The sequence below is a fragment of the Giraffa tippelskirchi genome, chromosome 4 (genome assembly GCF_054371585.1).
Source record: "Giraffa tippelskirchi isolate mGirTip1 chromosome 4, T2T-mGirTip1v1.2.pri, whole genome shotgun sequence".
Taxonomy (NCBI): Eukaryota; Metazoa; Chordata; class Mammalia; order Artiodactyla; family Giraffidae; genus Giraffa; species Giraffa tippelskirchi.
This window is the reverse complement of record NC_137278.1, coordinates 75,552,534-75,572,065: the sequence shown is the minus strand read 5'-3', so window position 1 is coordinate 75,572,065 and position 19,532 is coordinate 75,552,534. Positions and strand designations below refer to the sequence as shown.

The window sequence follows — 19,532 nt, the reverse complement described above, 5'->3', positions numbered from 1 at the left end:
AAATCTGACATAAGAGACATAGCTAAAACAAAAGGACCCAGAAAGATTGCCAGCTGACTATCGCTTTCAAAACAAAAAAATGCATATACCTTTTAATTTAGTAATTTCATTCCTAGATATCTCTTCCAGAAGACTCTGGAAATGATTTATATATTTTATCAATAGAAAACCAGTTGAATCAATTACAATTAATCTATACAAGTGACAAGTATGCAATTTTTAATGCATATTAAAATCATATTCAGTGTGGATTGATAAAGAGATGACCTCTGACCTACTAAATAATAATAATAAAAAAAGGCTACAGAATGGTAACATGCCACTATTTGTGTAAAGAAGGAAAAAGTATGTTTACCTATGTTTGCATAGGTACAGAATGTAACATTTCCTATGATACATAAAATGGCAGAATATATACATAGTAAGTGTGTATCTCTGGGAGAGAAAATCGCAAGCTAGGGGAAGAGGTTGAAGAAAACCATTTTATTTGTATATTATTCTGATAGTTGAATTTTATACTGTATGCATGCACTGTCTATTTAAAAAAATAAAGTTACAAAAAGCAGGTGGGGAAATATTTAATAGCAGACAAAATAGAATTCAATATGAAAAGCATTACGAGACAAAGGCAGTTTTCAAGAATTGATAAAAGAACATTCCACTATAAATCATGAATCTATGCATCTAACAATAGCTTCAAAATATATAAAACAAGTACTCTGAGAATTGCAGAGAAACTAAGAAATCACAATTATAGAGAGACACTTGAACACACCTCTAGGAAGTGGTGAGTAGACAAAAGTAACAACACTTACTGGGCACTTTTTATGTAAGTGGCACTGAACTATGCTTTTTCATGCATTATCTAAGGCTATACAAAATGTTAATAGTAAGTTGACAAGTCATATACATATACCATATACATGTACCATAAATACCTCTGTACCTGATAAACACAGAATAGACTTTTTTTTCAGACATTTATTAAATACCACACATTAGACACCTGCCCCAAATAACCACCACTACTGCTGAAGTCAACATGGCTGGCAAGACTATAATGAATGAATGTTATCACTGTCTTGGTAACAGCTTATATGAAGACAAATCTGGCATTATGTATCAAGTATCCATACTCCTTGACACAATAATTATCTTTCTGATATTTGTGTCATAAATAAATAATGCAAATATGGGGGAAGCATATTAGAAACTCAAATGTCAAAATGAAAGGGAATGGTTAAGTATGGTATAACCATTCAACTGGATTATTATTCTGCCATTAACATGACATTTAATAACAGAAGATGTTTGAAATGTTAAAGGAAAAAAGCAAGAAAAATATAACATTAAATTATGTCTGTTTTATATAGCTGTAAAATTTACCTCAATCTTCTTTAATGGACATATATTACTTTTATGGGTAAAAAAAAAAGTGGTGCAATCTCTTTCACTTTAGACAGCATTTTGCTTTGCACCCTTTTTGCAATTTTCTGTTCATAACTAGCATCTCCTTAAGTTACACCAACCTACACATTATTCTACAAAAGAGAACAGAGAAACCCCAATTCAACAGAAGTCCTTGGAGTCCATGGCCAGGATGGCTGCTTTTCTGCCAGTTAAATGTTAAAGGGATTTATTTAGGCCAGTTAAAGGCCAGTTAAAGGGATTTATTTAGGCAAGTTAAATATCCATTAAATTAGATATGGACATTTAGTGGAGTCACATTTGACGTCCAGATCAGCTGTGGCCAAAATGTAGCAGAAAACTGCACTCTGCAAGGACTCCCAGACAAGGTGAAACCCTGCATCTGTAGTTGCTATTAGTAGCTAAATAAACTATTCGGTTCAGTTGCTCAGTCGTGTCTGACTCTGCTACCCCATGGACTATGCTTCCCTACTTATTCATACTTGAAATTTAGTAGTTATTTTAAGGGGCAAAATTGAAGCAAGTTTTTTTGGGAAATAATTCTTGATACTCTGAGAATCAAACATTTATGTTAATATTCTTTTTTTTTTTTTAAATAGGTCCAAAAGACTCAGCCCAGATCAGCACTGAAGTTATATCAGGAATTAAGCCTGCTTCGTGCCAATGAGCTGCTCCTCAGCAGGGGGTGGTTTTGCTACTTGAGGAGTGACAACCACTCTATCATGTACACAAGAGAGCTGGATGGGATAAACAGAGTCTTCCTCATGGTTCTGAATTTTGGAGAATCATCACTACTAAATCTACAGGAAATGATTTCAAATATTCCCACAAGAGTGAGGATAAGGTTAAGTACCAATTCTTCCTACAGTGGCCGTGAAGTTGATACGCATGCTGTTACACTGGCCAGTGGAGAAGGACTCATCCTTGAATACAACACTAGGAATCTCCTTCATCGCCAAACAGCTTTCAAAGATAGATGTTTTGTTTCCAACCGGGCATGCTATTCCAGGGTATTAAACATACTGTACAGCTTGTGTTAGGCACCTCTATGAAAGAGATGGAGACACTGGCATTCCGTTCTAGTCTAAGCATTTGCAGTAACTTCACATATAGCAGCATGCTGCTGGGTAAACTTCATGAGTGGTCATTAATTCTTTTGTTTTTTTTTTGGCTGCACCATGTGGCATGTAGGATCTTAGTTCCCTGGCCAGGGATCAAACCTGTGCTCCCTGCATTGGGAGCATGGAGTCGTAACCACTGGACTTCCAGGGAAGTCCCGAATGGTCATTAATTCTGAGATATTTCTGTAACTTGAGTGAAACTGCTTTAGGGAAGGTTCTTAAATGTTTTTCAAGAATAATAAAATGTTTAAAAGAAAATTATCACTTGCAGGAACTTGTAACTTTTTGAAATAGCATCAATAAGAGATGCTCAGAGCACCTAGGACTCCAGATGATTAGAAAGATCTAATGAATTTTAATGGGAAGCATGTTACCTTCTTCCATAAAATGCAGGTATAGAAATTGGAGGATGACTTAATTGCCAGAGTGCCTAAAATTTTTCACTAGCAGAAATAGGAACTTGATATGTAAACTGTTCAAAGAAAATCACAGTAAAACTAAGCTGTTCTGACAGGAGAAAGGGGAGACTTCTGCTGTCAGCAGTCCTTCCCTCACTCCCTTCTCTATGTGCTTCTAGGCAGCATGGTTTGGAAATTACTTTCCTGGGTTAAGGGGCATGTGCCTCAGTGGAGACATTGGTATAAGCAAGTGAGCTGTTTATGAAACCAAATTTGGATGAAGAAAAAAATTTTAAAAAAATTATCTACTAACTTAAAAACCTCACTTTTGTGAACATAATTGGAAATATGACTATGAAAGACTTCAGCGTGTTTCCAGTTCCCAATGAATGCAGCATTTCAGAATTTTAGATATTTCTTAAGATTATCGAAAACACTGGTGCTGTCAAGTCCAAGCTCCTCATACAGGAATTTAATTTGGGCTGTAATCTAAAAGAAACGCATTAAAAAAAATATTAGAAGGCTTTTGTGGTAAAACAGTGTTGCAAGTCTCTCCTTGTCTATCCATCTTCACGTAACTATGAAATCAGCAATTTATGGCAAGAGAATTTTTTTATTTGGCACAGAGGTGGAAGCTACCAATGACAGATTCCATTACTTTCTCTGACAGAGCTCACTCATCAGGAACCTTTCCTCTTTACTGACTCAGCATTTCTCCTCTTCCAAGTCTAAGCCACAGACCCAACAGCTGGTGAAGTAGCCTTCAAAACCTTGTGTAACCACAGTACATCACTACTTGGGGATCTACCACCTTAGAGGGGCTTGACAACATACCTTTTTGTGAGAATCCTCAATCACATGGTTGCCTCCAGGCTGAATATCTAGAATAATATTGGGGACTTGATAGCCTGAAAGAGTTAACATATGAAACAATTAGAAGGGTTTTGGCTAACTGAGACCCACCCCTTTCACCCCTCTCCTTTTCAAGCACTCTATTAAAATAATAGTGAAGCTGCTGCTGCTGCTAAGTCACTACAGTTGTGTCTGACTCTGTGCGACCCCATAGACGGCAGCCCACCAGGCTCCTCTGTCCCTGGGATTCTCCAGGCAAGAATACTGGAGTGGGTTGCCATTTCCTTCTCCAATGCATTCATGCAAGCTAAGTTGCTTCAGTTGTGTTCGACTCTGTACGACCCTATGGAGAGCAGCCCACCAGGCTCCTCTGTCCATGAGATTCTCTAGGCAAGAATACTGAAGTGGGTTGCCACTTCCTTCTCCAAAACAGTGAAGAAGAAAGGCATAAACCAACACCACTGTCACTAACAAGAAGAGGTGGGGGGTGGGATGCGGTGGGGAGCGGTAGAAAACAAATTTCTGAAACAGGAAAAGTAGGAGGAGGCCAAGAGACAGAGGAAGGTGGATGGAAAGACCATAGGGTCACACGGAGAAGGTTGTGACCTAGGAAGAAGCTAATGGGTCCTATGGAATCTGAGAGCCCTGTGACTTGGAAACACCAGCTATAGCAATGGCTGAGAGTGAGATGTGGAACTGAATAGAAGGCAACTGTGTGAAAACTTCTATGTGAGCCCTTTCCACCCTGAGCCCAGACGCTCCCATGTCTTGACAAGGAAAAAAAGGTAAAAGTTCTTTAATACAACTGAAAGATCTAGAGAAAATTAGAGCTGCTACTTTGGGCACAGAAGCTCCAGAGCAAAAACTTTAACGAGTCCCAAGAATAACAGCTCAATTAATTTTGTTAAATGAATGAATGGTATGATCTAGTGTGATACTATACCTCCAAGTTATGTCTGATAAATTTAAGTTTTCTTTTTTCTTTGTGCCTTGCCTACCTTTTTAATGCTGTCCTTTGAAAAAGAGGCAAGGCAGCTATAGTCATTACATTTGCTTCTACTGGGTAGTCAACACAGAAAAAACAATGATTTGCCTGTGATTCTGGGTGACGGATCTGGTCTGCAGCATGAGATGTTCTACTCTGAGCAGTACAGACAGCGACAGTCCCCTGCTCCCCAGTGGTGTCCTACCTTCCTCGGTGTCCTTAGCATGCTCTGCGATGGCTTCCTTGAGTTTCTCTGTGTAGTTTACGATTCCTTTCAGAGATACACGCTCGTCATTTTCGTAAGCTGTGATGTGAATTGAAGGATAATGCTGAAAGGAAAGAGATGTACAAAGAATTCCTTATGATCCCATTCCTTATGGATTATGAAAAACAATTATCTCTATTTTTTTCCCCTAAGTGATCGACTGTTTTTTTTTTTTCCTCATTTGATATTTTTGAGATTTACAGCATCCCAATACTAGACTATTTGTTACCTGGAATAACCTTTTCTTGACTAGTGAGACCTTGATCTTACCGAATCTCGTCTCCTGAGCTATTAAGTTGAAACAAGCAAGGAGCATGAGTGGAGAAGGGGCTGAAAGGTGTCAGAACTATAAGGAGAAACAATATTAAGGCTTTACTAAATTCCTGTTTCGCCTCGGCTACACATCCTTCTAATTATTTTCTCTGTCACTTCAGGATAGTATTACAACTGCCTTTCACTACCTGAGGTTTAATATTTTGATAGGGACAGTAACGTTTTATGTAGTTCTTGTGTTTTTCATCAGATGAAGGATTCCCCCATTCTTCTAATTCTTCTAATGTCAGAGGAAGTGTAGTGTCCATCATGGTGTTGAGAACATCCAAGAAAGGGGCCTTAAAAAAAAAGTCAGAGAGATGTAAACTTCAATTAATAAATTGGTAAAATCAGTTTCAGATAAATACTATACTTTATGAATATACATGCTGACATGAGAGAACAGAGCTCAAGCAGCAATTACCCAGTCTGTAACCAGGGCCTGAGATTTGTAACTGGCTTTTAAGGTATTCAGACTCCTTGAATGACAAAAGGCTTATCTTCCAATTTCACAATTTTTGCTTTTAGTTTTCTTTTTTTCATATAATAAGTGCTGCCACCTTACATCCACTAGGCTCTATAAAAAAAAGTGTTGGTAAGGACGTGGAGAAACGGGAACACTTGTGCATTCTTAGTGGGGATGTAAAATGGTGCAGACAGTATACTGGTTTCTCAAAAAATTAAACTCAGAATTGCCACATGATTCAGCAATTCTATTCCTAGGTGTGTCTCCAAAGGAAATTAAACCAGGGTCTTGAGGAGTACACCCCTGTTCACAGCAGTACTGGAAGTAACCCGAGTGTCCACTGATGGATAAGCAAAATATAAATGCAACGATACAATGAAATTCAACCTTAAAAAGAAAGATACTTGCTACAACACAATGGACCTTGAGGAAATTATCTAAGTAAAAATAAACCACTTGTAAAGAGACATATATTGTATGATTCCATTTATATAGGAGGTACCTTAGTGTAGTCAAATTCAAAGAAAACTAGAATGGTGGTTACCAGAGCCTAGGGGAAGGGGGAGTTGGAGAGTTGCTACTTAACGGGTACCGAGTTTCAGGTTTGCAAGATTAGTTATAAAAACTGACTGTACAACAATGTGAATGTACTTAACACTACTGAACTGTACACACTTAAAAATGGTTACGATGATAAATTTTATGTTATTTTACCACAATTAAAAATAAAACTCCCAGAACACATGACTAAACTCAGTTGGACACTTTACATTATAAAAAGGTAATAAACGCTAACTGAAGAAAATCTGAAAAACATCCAAGTTGAAAAAGAAAATCACTCATTGGCTTATAACCAGTGTTAAAAGAAATGGCAGCTGCTTTGTTCATGAAGCCATTATACTCTTCTGATAATGTGTTTTTCAGCTTTGTTTTCTATTAACATTAAGCAAGTACATTGGGCAAATGCAATTCTTTTTGTCCGCCTAATATCTTTGACTTAGCTCCTTTTTTGCATTTAGAGTATCCCTAACCATATGACACCAGCTGCCCCTCACTGTAGAGATGCTAAATGCGAGATAGGTCCCATCCCGGCTTTGGCTCAGAGTGAGAGTAGCCACATAATTTAGTTTTACCAATCAGACATAATATGCTCCAAATTCTGAATGAACTGTTTGATATTTAGGTTAACTCCAGGTCTTCATTGTTACAAGCAATGTGGGGTAAATATCCTTATACACACATTTCTGATAATTTCCTTTCTGACTTCTAAAGTCAAAGTAATTTCTCAAAGTCAGAAGTTAGTCACATTTTCTTTATAATTCTGCCATTATTATCTTTTTGCATGGAGTTGTTTCCCTTCTATACTTAATATTTCTATTAAAAACAGATTTATAGGGTAAGATTATTTAACACTTATTTACTTCATACAAGCCAATAGTATACCCCACACCCTCAAAATTAAAAGAAAAAAAAACCCTGAAAATAATTTACTCTATCTTAATTATCTTCTAGAGTTATCTACTTAAAATTTGCCACCCCCAGATTATTTTAATATGAAAATAATCAAGGTCCAAAAAGTCTCAGAAAGAAATTTTGACCTTTTCTATAACTGCCTGAAGAATTTAGACAGAGGGTCTATTACAGGAATATCACCAGATAATAAATATGGATGACATGCGCTGGGGAAATGCTTAGAGACCAGAGTCCACTCTGTGTTCCCTGGTCTCTGCTAACATTTGTTTACCAGACTTTCACTTTTCCATCTGCATGTGAATTGCTTTCTATCTCCTGAAGTCCCAAATCAGTACCTCCTCTTCCACCTTTAGCTGAAGACAGCATTTAAGGTGAGAGCTCTGGACATTGTGGTGAGTCACTCATTTTCCTGGGTCTCTCCCATGTATACATGTCACTAAACTTTTGTTTCATTTTCTTCTGTTAATCTGCCTTATGTCAATTTAATTCTTAGATCAGCCAGAAGAACCTGGAAGGGAACAGGAAAATGTCCTCTGCCCCTACACTAACCAGGAAGCAGAATAGTGGAGGTGAAAGAGCTGCTGTGATTTCAGAATTCTGGACACCAGCAAAAGACTACAGAGCCTTTCCAGAACAGGTCAAGGTATTGCAATTGAAGTACAGAAAAACTACTTCTGAACACCACTAACAAGAATGGAGTATCTGAAAATAAAGAGTCCCTAAATCCAGGACTGAAATGTTGATGTCAATAGAGCCAAAGGATTTCACACATTCCAGAGTCAGTGTGCTTGGCCTGCCTTCCTAGATCTGGTGTGTCATATATGCTTTGCCACTTTTTCACCAACTCTAAATGCTCTTACAAATATAAAATGATCAATGAGAATAGCCACTAATATCCTTTAATGGAAATCCTTAAAAGTCAAAGAATACTGTCAGGAAGTTCTCCCATAGCTACCAATTCTCTGTTTAAAAGCTCTGCTATACTTCTATGCAATGGTAAAACTGGAACAGGAAATTTTTCTTAGAGCATCTGTTAATTCACGCCTCCCTATTCGGTAAACAGTATAGAGACACAGTACTCACCTCCAAAGTCACAGCTCTCAGCAGTTCTGGACTAGTATTACACAATGCTCCCACAAGCACCCCTCCAGCACTGAAAGCAGTCAGGGCTGTTAGACTTGGCTGAGAAAAGCCTTGGTCATGAAGCGTCTTAATGCAAGCCTCTAAGTCAGCAAGGCCATTGAGTTTTTTAGTTAGCCGGCCATCAGCGTGCCACTGGAGGCCTAACTCACCACCTCCCCTGAAATTAAAGGGCAAAAAAATTTTAGTGGGGAAAAAATATTAATGATATAGGTCAGGGTGGCAACTATAGCCTGTGGGCTAAATTTGCCCAGAGGCCTGTTTTCATATGGCCCTTGAGCTAAGAAGGATTTTTATATTTTTAAAGGTTGGGGAAAAAAAAAAAATCAACCAGGAATATGCAGTGGAGACCATATGTGGCCTGCAAAACTTAAAATGTTTACTATTTAGTTCTTCAGAGAAAAAGTTTGCCAACCCCTGATGTAGACAATCAAAACTTGATTCAATAAATATGCTTTGAGTGCCTGCTTGCTATTTACCAGGCATTGTGCTAAATGCAGGCCTTAAAAATATAAACAAGTAGAAATCCTCTGTCCTGGGGGTCATAATTTTTTGGGGAAAAACAGCTACCAAGCAACACAGTCGCTGCTATAACAGAAGCAGAACCAGAGCAGAGACTATCCATCCACCTGTCTATAGATGTGAGTTAGGGACATGAGTGCTTTCAGGAGATGACACCTAAGCTGAGTCTTGAAGGAAGAATGTTAGTTCCCAGAAAGGCAAAGAAAGGGATGGCATCATCGACTCAATGGACATGAGATTGAGCAAACTCTGGGAGACAGTGAAGGACAGGGAAGCCCGGCGTGCTGCAGTCCATGGGGTCACAAAGAGTCGGACACGATGGAAGCATCAAGACACGGCACGTGGAAGGTCACAGAGGTTGTCATTTCAAATGATGTAGCAAAGGCTGCATGTGTAGGATGTACATGGCTGGAGAGGAGGGCATATTTGGGGAGTGCTGACAGACACCACTATGAAGATATGCCACATCATTAGGATGTTAATATGGAGGATTTGGATTTTACTGTGGAGATGGGAAAGTGGTAAAGGATTTAAACAGAAACAAAATACTATTTGTGTCTTGAAATCAGCAAAATAATATGGAAATTAGAGTGGAAAAAAGGGAGTCCAGCTTAAAAAGCTATTTTAGAAAAATCCAAACTCAGGAGAATGAAATGGAAACACTAAGGTAGCTAAGTACAGAGACTGGTTTATCTATTCTAAAAATTCAAAAATCTGGTGTAAAATCCTAAAAAGATACCCTTTGCTTCTGGGATTAATTAATCCCAGACCCAGGGTTCTGCTAGTGAACCAGGTTCCACTAGCACAGGTTTAGGAGTACAAATGAGCAAATCAATGCTCGCTTCCCAGCATCTTGTTATTCCGGACATGTGATGATTCTCCAGCCCTCATATGCCACACAAAACATGACTCACCGAACATGACAATATGCTAATATCCAGCCATCGTCCACCAACACCCGCCTTTCAGGCCTGAAATTCATTTTCAAATCCATTCCATAAGCTCCATACACTTGTACCAGGAGAGGTTTCTTCTGCAAGTCCTCAGAATCCGTTTTATGGAAAACAGTCATTGGCACTAATTTTCCATCCTGGAAATGAAGATGTATTATGCAGGTAAAGAAGTCTTTTGAAACAGTTTTATCCCCAATTTTATGTGTTGCTTATTGATGTTGAGCAGCAACTTCATTTAATTAAGATAAAAGAGTTATGGTCTCTAAAAGTCCATCAGGGTCCTTAATTTTCAGCTACTCTGCTGACACAATATTACAGTAACTAACTAGAAAAGACAGTAAGACTCTGGCTTGAAAATGGTTTATTAAATGTAGCTTTTCATGACAGTTAAGTAACTTTATAATGAGCTCTTCACTACTCAGTTTAACTATTTTTTTTCTTTCAGGACAAACAAAATAACTATCAAGGTTACATATATTAGCATAGTATTCTTCCTATACCTCAGGTTACACACGTGTATATCTTTGAATATCTTTGAATATATACATCTTTGAATATATATATTTGAATATATACAAATTCGTTAACTAAAGAAGTTTAAACAACTCAATTTTTGGTATTCAATTGTCAGAATTCTCAGTCATTAAAACCTGAAATCTCTTACTAACCTAACATCCACTCACATCCTCTTCATAGACCTATTTAACTTTATTTTTAAAATGTTTCAAAGTGGTTCAGGTTTTATAAATTTTAACATCTAAATTATTTTTAAGTCAAACAACTGTACCTCAATGTAGTTCTCTGGATGAATAAAATTAAGATAATATGAACTATATCTGATCTTCCTTTCATAGAAAAAGGGTAGAAATGTTGGTTGTCACCCTGCTTACAGAAACTAAGGAAAAAGCACTAGTTTACGTAAGGAAAATAATATAACCAGGCCACTCTTTCTAATCTTTTTCACTCTCATTTTGAAAACTTCACTTTGGGGCACTAGTGTGTTATCAAATAAGGAAGAACTCTTCCCCTCATTATACTCAACTTGTTACAACAGTGTAAATGAATTTTTACTTCTCAGTAAGATTGTTATAAAATGATATAGGTGAATTTCTATCAAATAATCCTTCCCGCTTTCTAGCTTAACTGTTTTTTTTTTTTGGTTGCGCTGGGTCTTCCCTGTGGCATGCGGGCTTGGTTGCCCCACTGCATGTAGGATCTCAGTTCCTGACCAGAGATCAAACCTGAGTCCTGTGCACTAGAAGGTGGAATCTCAACCACTGGACCACCAGGCAAGTCCCTCTAGCTTAATCTTTTTTTAAAAAATAATTTTATTTACTTATTTTTGGCTGTGCTGGGTCTTCATTGCTGTGTGGGCTTTTCTCTAGTTGCGGCGAGCAGAGACTACTCTCTAGTTGCAATATGCAGGCTTCTCATTATGGTGGCTTCTCTTGTTGTGGAGCACAGGCTCCACAGTTGTGGCACATGGGCTTAGTTGCTCTGTGGCATGTGGGATATTCCTGGATCAGGAATCGAACCTGTGTCTCATGCATTGACTGGTGCATTCTTTACCAATGAGCCACCAGAGAAGCCCCCTAGCTTAACTCTTGATCATTCTAGAGGCAATACTTCCTCAGAGAAGCTTTCCCCATTTCTGCAGATGAAGTAAAGTCCTTTCACCATGTGTTTCCACTGTCCTCAGTACATCTTCCTTTGTAGCAATCAGTACGTTAGTAATTACTTCTTCAAAATCTCGCATATTCCCCCCTACATTTAATATCCACAAGGGCAGGGACTATCTTAGTTCACTCTAATTGCTTATTACCTTCAAAATTTTTGCCATAATGACACACAAACTATTTTTTCTTTAAATCAACTTTTAATATTTAAATAAACACAATACACAAAATCAAGGGCTTGCTAAGCTGGTTAAAGGGCTTTCCAGGTGGCGCTAGTGGTAAAGAACCCACCTGTCAATGCAGGAGAGTAAGAGATGTGGGTTCAATCCCTGGAGGAGGGAAGATCTCCTGGAGGAGGGCATGGCAACCCACTCCAGTATTCTTGCCTGGAGAATGCCATGGACAGAGGAGCCTGGCAGGCCACAGTCCATGGGGTTGCATAGAGTTCAACATGACTGAAGCGACTTAGCACTCATGCTGGTTATAAATTTTCTAATCCATGTTAAAATAAATGCATGAATATTCAAGTTTAAAGAAAAGTCCATTTACCTCCTAAAATGATTTGAGTCTTGCAGTGGAATGTGAGATCCACGGTACTAAACTGTGCTAATGTAATCCCATCAGGGGCATTAATAATTAACCAACAGAAGCTTTTCAGTAAATGGGGGGGCTGACAATGGGGATCACAAAGACTTACCTTGCTTTTGGCTTCCATACGTAAAACACGACTAGTCTTTGTTATTGGGTCTTCATGCCCAGTTTCCTCAAATAGTTTGCCTTCTGCAAACTTATACGTATAATATTTTGGGGGACGTATTGGAGAACAAAGCTGAAAGGGGCAGTTCTTTGGGTCTGAATTTGTATCCATTATGAATCCACAGGCCCAAGGCGGGAGCTAAAGAAATAGAACAGTTAGCTGTACTCTTTGTTGAGACACTAAGTATTATTAATTAAATTTCTGGGTCTGCTCCACACAAGATGATGCAGATATCAAGTTTATTTTTATCCACTTTCATCTAATGCCTCATTTAAGGATTACTTCAGTACAACAAAAAAAAATATTTCAAGTGAAAAATGCAACTCTACACTAATGACCAATAAAAATAAGAAAAAAGTACAGGAAAATGGTTTATCATGATTCTAGACTGACTTGAAATCTCCTTTAATAAAAAAAAGTTTATCTGGGGATATATAAACCTGGGCAATGAAGCAACAAAAAGATTAAGAATAACAGCCAATCAAGTAGGCATTCCAGAACCCAAAGATATCTTCAAGATCTCTTTTCTCATAGAACACGAGATCTCTCACTTGTTGTTTTAATAATTCACCCAGCAGCCCTTCCTCGACTGCCTGGACAGCCCCAGGGACGACAGTCATTATTCCAGGACTACAGACTAGCTCAGCAGCGCTAAAGCATTTACAGTTTGTTTTTAACTTTAGCTCCCAGGCTAACCATTGTGCAGAACAAAACCTTTCCGGCACACCTACTCTGAGAGACTCACTGCTGTTATGATTAAGATTGTTAACTTTAAGAAAAGAGGAAAAGAAATCAAAATTTATTCTCTCAGAGCAGCAGGGTCCAGCCTCAAGCCTTCCACTAACATCCCTCTTACACCTTTTAAAAGAACTCTAGTAAGAAGGCTGATGGTATGTTAGAAATGGTACTGAGAATCAGAATATTTCAAAGAAAATTGCCTTTCTTTTCCTGAGTAATTGTAGAAAGAGCAAATTCCTTAGAAAATCAGAGGTCTTGGCACAGCAACGTCACTGGTGGGCACTATTTGGAGAGCATAGGTGGGGGATGTGTGCATAAAGAGTGTATCATTTAACCTGTAGAAACTATGGTCAAAGAGCTGAGGTTCACAGAGAAAATTTCTTGTAATTAATCCAAAGAATCCACTGCCGTAAAGCACTAGAGACATATATTTGCATTGTTTCTCTAGAAGAGTTCCTAATTTATTCGCTTCAGACTGTGGATTATTTTCAAGGATAATTTGTTTATTGAAATATTATTTATTTATCATTTATACAACTGTAACTAGAAAGAAAAATGAAATCATGAAAGTTAAAAATCATCATTTTTGTTTTAGAACATTTATACAGCCTTTTAAGACACCAGACATTACATCTGATAATTTGACTTCATGAAGTAGATGGAAAATTCTGGCTGTTTTATTTAGGTTCTCATTCTTTCTTATTTATGCCACTAGATGTTGTTTAGTAGCTCAGTTGTGTCCGACTCTTTGTGACTTCATGGGCTGCGCCATGCCAGGCTTCCCTGTCCTTTACCATCTCCCGGAGCTTGCTCAAACTCATGTCTATTGAGTCAGTGATGCTATCCAATCATCTCATCCTCTGTGGTGCCCTTCTCCTCCTGCCTTCAGTCTTTCCCAGCATCAAATTCTTTTCCAATGAGTCGGTTCTTCGTATCAAGTGGCCAAAGTATTGGAGCTTCAGCTTCAGCATCAGTCCCTCCAATGAGTATTCAGGACTGATTTCCTTTAGGATGGACTGGTAGGATCTTCTTGCAGTCCAAGGGACTCTCAAGAGTCTTCTCCAACACCACAGTTCAAAAGCATCAATTTTTCGGCACTCAGCCTTCTTTATGGTCCAACTCTCACATCCATACATGACTACTGGAAAAACCATAACTTTGACTATACAGACCTTTGTTGGAAAAGTAATGTCTCTGCTTTTTAATACGCTGTCTAGGTTTGTCAAGCTTTTCTTCCAAGGAGCAAGCGTCTTTTAATTTCATGGCTGCAGTCACCATTCACAGTGATTTTGGAGCACAAGAAAATAAAGTCATTTGCCATGAAGTGATGAGACCAGATGCCATGATCTTCTTTTTTTGAATGTTGAGTTTTAAGCCAGCTTTTTCACTCTCCTCTTTCACCTTCATCAAGAGGCTCTCTAGTTCTTCTGCACTTTCTGCCATAAAGGTAGTGTTATCTGCATATCTGAGGTTATTGATATTTCTCCCGGCAACCTTGATTCCAGCTTGTGTTTCATCCAGCCTGGCATTTCGCATGATGTACTCTCATATAAGTTAAATAAGCAGGGTGACAATATACAGCTTTGATGTATTCCTTTCCCAATTCAGAACTAGTCTGTTGTTCCCTGTCCGGTTCTAACTATTGCTCTTGACCTGCATACAGGTTTCTCAGGAGGCAGATAAAGTGGTCTGGTATTCCCATCTCTTTAACAATTTTCCACAGTTTGTTGTGATCCACACAGTCAAAGGCTTTAGCATAGTCAATGAAGCAGAAGTAGATGTTTTTTGGAATTTTCTTGTTTTTTCTATGATCCATCAGATGTTGGTAATTTGATCTCTGGTTCCTCTGCCTTTTCTGAATCCAACTTGAACATTTGGAAGTTCTCAGTTCACATACTGTTGAAATCTAGCTTGGAGAATTTTGATCATTACTTCACTAGCATGTGAAATGAATGCAATTGTGAGGTAGTTTGAACATTGTTTGGCATTGCCCTTCTTTTGGAGTGGAATGAAAACTGACCTTTTCCAGTCCTGTAGCCACTGCTGAGTTTTCCAAATTTGCTGGCATATTGAGTGCAGCACTTCACCAGCATCATCTTTTAGGATTTGAAATAGCTCAGCAGGAATTCCATCACCTCCACTAGCTTTGTTCATAGTGATGCTTCCTAAGGCCCACTTTACTTCACACTCCAGGATATCTGGCTGTAGGTGAGTGATCACAGCATCGTGGTTATCTGGATCATGAAGATCTTTCTTGTATAGTTCTTCTGTATATTCTTGCCACCTCGTCTTAATGTCTTCTGCTTCTGTTAGGTTCATACTGTTTCTGTCCTTTATTGTGCCCATTTTTGCATGAAAATGTATCTCTAATTTTCTTGGAGAGATCTCTAGTCTAGATCTCTATGCCACTATAACAATCTCAAAACTAACCTCCATACCCCTCATCTCTTGGTGCTTCGGTGTACTCTAATGTGGCTGCCAGATAACCTTGTGAAATATAGTATGACTCCTCAAATTATTCCCCTGCCTTCAAACTTCAAATTTTCCCCTCTTCATAATTTATGCATAAATTCATCATGTTGACAGTCAGAGAACATCAAATCATAGCTTCATCCCCTAGAAATTTGTTCTGCTTCAATAAAAGTGATTTATTAGCAGTTTCCTGAATATTTTCCTAACTTCTCCAGCTTAGGGCTTCATTTGATGGACTTGCTCATCCTGGAATACTATTCCTCTCCCTACCCAACAAAACCCTGTCTATCTTCTTCGGTTATGTCAAATTCTACTACCACCTAAAGTTTCCTTGGGCCCTCCAGGCTTCATGGCACATTTTATGTTTTTCATCCCACTTAAACCCATTCTATACTTAATCTTTGTGTACAAGTCTAATCTCATGATAAATGGTATTCTCCTAAGGTCAGGTATTTTGACTTACTATCTTTCCATTCCAGACAGCCCAATATAGAACTCTGCACACAGAAATTTAATAAACATCCAGTGAATTTACTGGAATTGCATTTTAGCAAAAACAGTCATAATACTATAGATAGGGAGGTACAAATGGTCTGTTTGCTGGTCATACAACTCTTTCCACATCAAGCAAAACAGAGGCCTCTCTTCTTCCCTTCAGTGCATGTTACCTTAACTCACATATTAACGCTGCTGTGAAACTGGGCAATAATGTTACCACTCACAGTTTTATAAAATTGGCAAAGAGATGATACAGACACAAACAAGCATGGCAGAAACACTGTAGAAGAAACACAGGAGGCATGACTACTGTCTGGGATGGGAGAAGGAGGTAGTGGTTAGGCTGCAGCTGCCAAGCTGGCCTGAGTTATGACTATATCTAAGGTTGTAGAGATACATGATACAGAGAGATATGTAGAAAGAGAAATACAATGGCATTTAACTCCATTTCTGAAGTTCATCCTGTAGAGCAGTATTTTTAAGTGCACTAAAAGCAAAGACTTCTAAAAGTAATTCCAAAATAAACCTCCTAAACTTGATGAAGACCCCCTATACTAAATTCTATTTAAATTAATTTCTAAGAAAAAGTACATTGCTATTATTCAAAATTTGAATTTTAATTTCATGGCTGCATGTTCTGTTAATACTGCATGTATTCTGATTAACAGTATTATCTTTTGAAAATTAAACATACCTTTAGAGACCGAACTGAATCATCAGCCAGACCAATCACGTTAACATAAAGTAAATTGCTGTGCTTCAGGAAGAGAACACAGTGATCCTTAAACATGTCCAAGTCTACAACTTTGGTATTTCTCTTCATCGTGAAAAACAAATCCCAATTCATAATAGCAGGGGTATCAGCTGCTGTTCTCATTAGCTGTGTGGAACAAAATTAGACGAGATCTAGGTATCAGAAATGATGACTACAGCATCCAGAGAGGAACCCACTGAAAATCAGACCTTATTAGTCTGCACTGTTTATGAAGAGTTGAAGGAACTTAACTCTGCATCGGGGCTGAAGTGTGAACATCACCTTAGGAATGAGCCCTGGCTAGCCTGCTGGGTGGGTATGAGGCAGTGCTTAGCTGACCGTCAAGCACTGAGAGCCAGTTGACTGTGGGGCCATCACTGAGCCTAGCCGAGATCAGTAGAGGAACTGCCTGAGGTCAGTCCAAACTGCTGACTCACAAAATGTTGAGTTTATAAAAGTTTAAAAAGTTCATTAAGCCACTCAGTTTGGCTTTGATGACTAAGGATACTTAGGATATTTAGGATAGGGAATGTTTTCCTTTGCTAACCTTTATGGATAGAGTAAAATATGAAGAGGTATATTAGCTCTGAGGGAAGAGAAATGGGATTGGTTATACATAGGAAGGTAGCATCAGTTTTTAATGACCCAAAGCTTATGAAACAATAAACTCTTAGAGCAAGAAATGTTGATGTTACTGTAACACTTCCTAACAGCCTAAATGGGGACCAGGAAAATACAGGATTTACCTTGAATTCTGTAGGCTCGCCGACGTTAGTGAGAATGTATAACTCATCATCTCTATGTTCTACATAGTAGAGGACCCCATGGATTCGCTTCTGGATAAGTACTGGTGGATCCCAAGGGCTCAGGCCATCTATCAACCAAACCTCAGAAGTGGTCTTGCTCATGATATTCATGGTGAGAAAACGACTGTCTTTTGTAAGATAAAGGAACACAAAAAAACTAGGCAGAAAAAGAGAGGGGGGAGAGAGAGAGGAATATCCAATAAATTTCAAATGTAAGCTATCATTGCTAATGACAATTTCTCACTGGCATTGCGTATACATATTAATTTCTAATGCACACAGAAAAGAAAAACTCCTTAGTGAAATACTGCTTGTAAAAACTGGCTATTATTTTTTCTCATTTCCTCCTCAAAGGCATTCAAAATAATTTTTCTCTAACATTTTATTATGAACATTTTCAAAACCCACCACTAATATTCTATACCTGCTAACATTTTGCTATATTTCCTTTATCACACATGTATGTATCTTTCAATCCATCTTTTTTAAAAAAAATGCATTTCAAGGTAAACTACAGATATCATCTAACACTCAATCACATTAATAGATTACAGGGGTTTTTGCTTAGAAGAGGAAATAAACTTCCTGGAGAAGATATGTAATTGGAGGGAAGAAAAGAGACAGAGTTTTCTTTGTTTTTCCTCTGAATGCATGTTGGATATCCTTTTTTCCTACTTTCCCAGTTTTTACAACAAAACAAACAACAGGAAGAAAAACCCTCACAATCTCACTAAACAGTACATTTTTAAAATTTTTTCACATTTTTTAAATTTTAATTTTTCTATTTTTCCTTCCAGGGCTTATTTGTATTTTATACATGTCTTTAAATAGATGTAATTAAAATACAGATGCAATTTTGGATTCTGCATTTCTTACTACACATATTATCATTTTTCTTCGCATTAGTTATACAGTTTATGATCATTATTTTTAATTGCTTCCTAATACCCTATTAAGTTGAATTATCATAATTCTTAAAAACTTAGATATTTCATTGTAATAAATATAAAAGGGAACATATCATGAAGATAGTTTCCTTCTCCATACCTTTTATAATTATTTCCTTAGGATAAATTCTTAGTAATAGAAATACTATTTTAATGATTAAGAGTATTTTTATGACTTGATAAATCAAAGACTATCCCAAGAGCATTATACTAATTCATATCGACACACTGCTGCTGCTAAGTCGCTTCAGTCGTGTCCGACTCTGTGCGACCCCATAGACGGCAGCCCACCAGGCTCCCCCGTCCCTGGGATTCTCCAGGCAAGAACACTGGAGTGGGTTGCCATTTCCTTCTCCAATGCATGAAAGTGAAAAGTGAAAGTGAAGTCGCTCAGTCATGTCCGACTCTTAGCGACCCCATGGACTGCAGCCCACCAGGCTCCTCTGTCCATGGGATTTTCCAGGCAAGAGTACTGGAGTGGGGTGCCATTGCCTTCTCCATCGACACACTGGATGCCTTTAAATATTGCACCTACATTTCCTTATTATGAAAGTAATTCATACTGAAAATACTAAGAAATATAAAAACAGATGGTAAGTTTTAGTTGCAAGACAGAAAATAGTCTATAATCATAAGTCATTGGTATAAGGTAATACATTACTAGCTTAAACTGTCATTTCCAAAAGACAATCTTGACAAATGACACATAAAATAGTGGGATCATAGGAATAGTTCTAGTAAATTCTCACTAATAGAATCCTCATCAGAAAAAAAAACAATGAGTGTTACTGGATCAAGAATGTTAAGTCCTATGGGCTGGAATAATTTCTCCAGACCTCAAGTTCTTTATATGAACTTGGGGTTGTACAAGATTTTCTTTAAGGTCCTTGTCAGGTCTGAGATTTTATTAAGTGAAGGGTTAATTTTCTTGTTTGGGTATCAATTTTACATTCATAGATTGGTTTTAAA

The 19,532-nt window shown here is 37.9% G+C and overlaps 2 protein-coding genes across 16 annotated transcripts in view; one reads left to right on the top strand and one right to left on the bottom strand.

The window, feature by feature from the left end:
* SLC3A1 (solute carrier family 3 member 1) overlaps positions 1-3,438 on the top strand; it is a 37,175-nt gene extending 33,737 nt beyond the window's left edge. Inside the window, exon 10 of the mRNA XM_081591914.1 lies at positions 2,028-3,438. Coding sequence (XP_081448040.1) covers positions 2,028-2,468 — 441 coding nt within the window. The 3' untranslated portion in view covers positions 2,469-3,438. The remainder of the gene's footprint in view (positions 1-2,027) is intronic.
* PREPL (prolyl endopeptidase like) overlaps positions 2,583-19,532 on the bottom strand; it is a 35,694-nt gene continuing 18,744 nt past the window's right edge. For 11 of the 15 annotated variants that reach the window (XM_081591900.1, XM_081591902.1, XM_081591901.1 and 8 more), the window contains 9 exons: positions 17,557-17,773; positions 16,751-16,936; positions 12,289-12,486; positions 9,877-10,052; positions 8,384-8,600; positions 5,511-5,660; positions 4,990-5,113; positions 3,782-3,855; positions 2,583-3,436 (listed from right to left, as the gene is read on the bottom strand). In XM_081591900.1, the coding sequence (XP_081448026.1) occupies positions 3,347-3,436; positions 3,782-3,855; positions 4,990-5,113; positions 5,511-5,660; positions 8,384-8,600; positions 9,877-10,052; positions 12,289-12,486; positions 16,751-16,936; positions 17,557-17,773 (1,432 nt within the window). In that variant the 3' untranslated portion in view covers positions 2,583-3,346. The remainder of the gene's footprint in view (positions 3,437-3,781; positions 3,856-4,989; positions 5,114-5,510; positions 5,661-8,383; positions 8,601-9,876; positions 10,053-12,288; positions 12,487-16,750; positions 16,937-17,556; positions 17,774-19,532) is intronic. The other 4 variants (XR_014082457.1, XR_014082458.1, XM_081591912.1 and 1 more) reach the window with 2 other exon arrangements.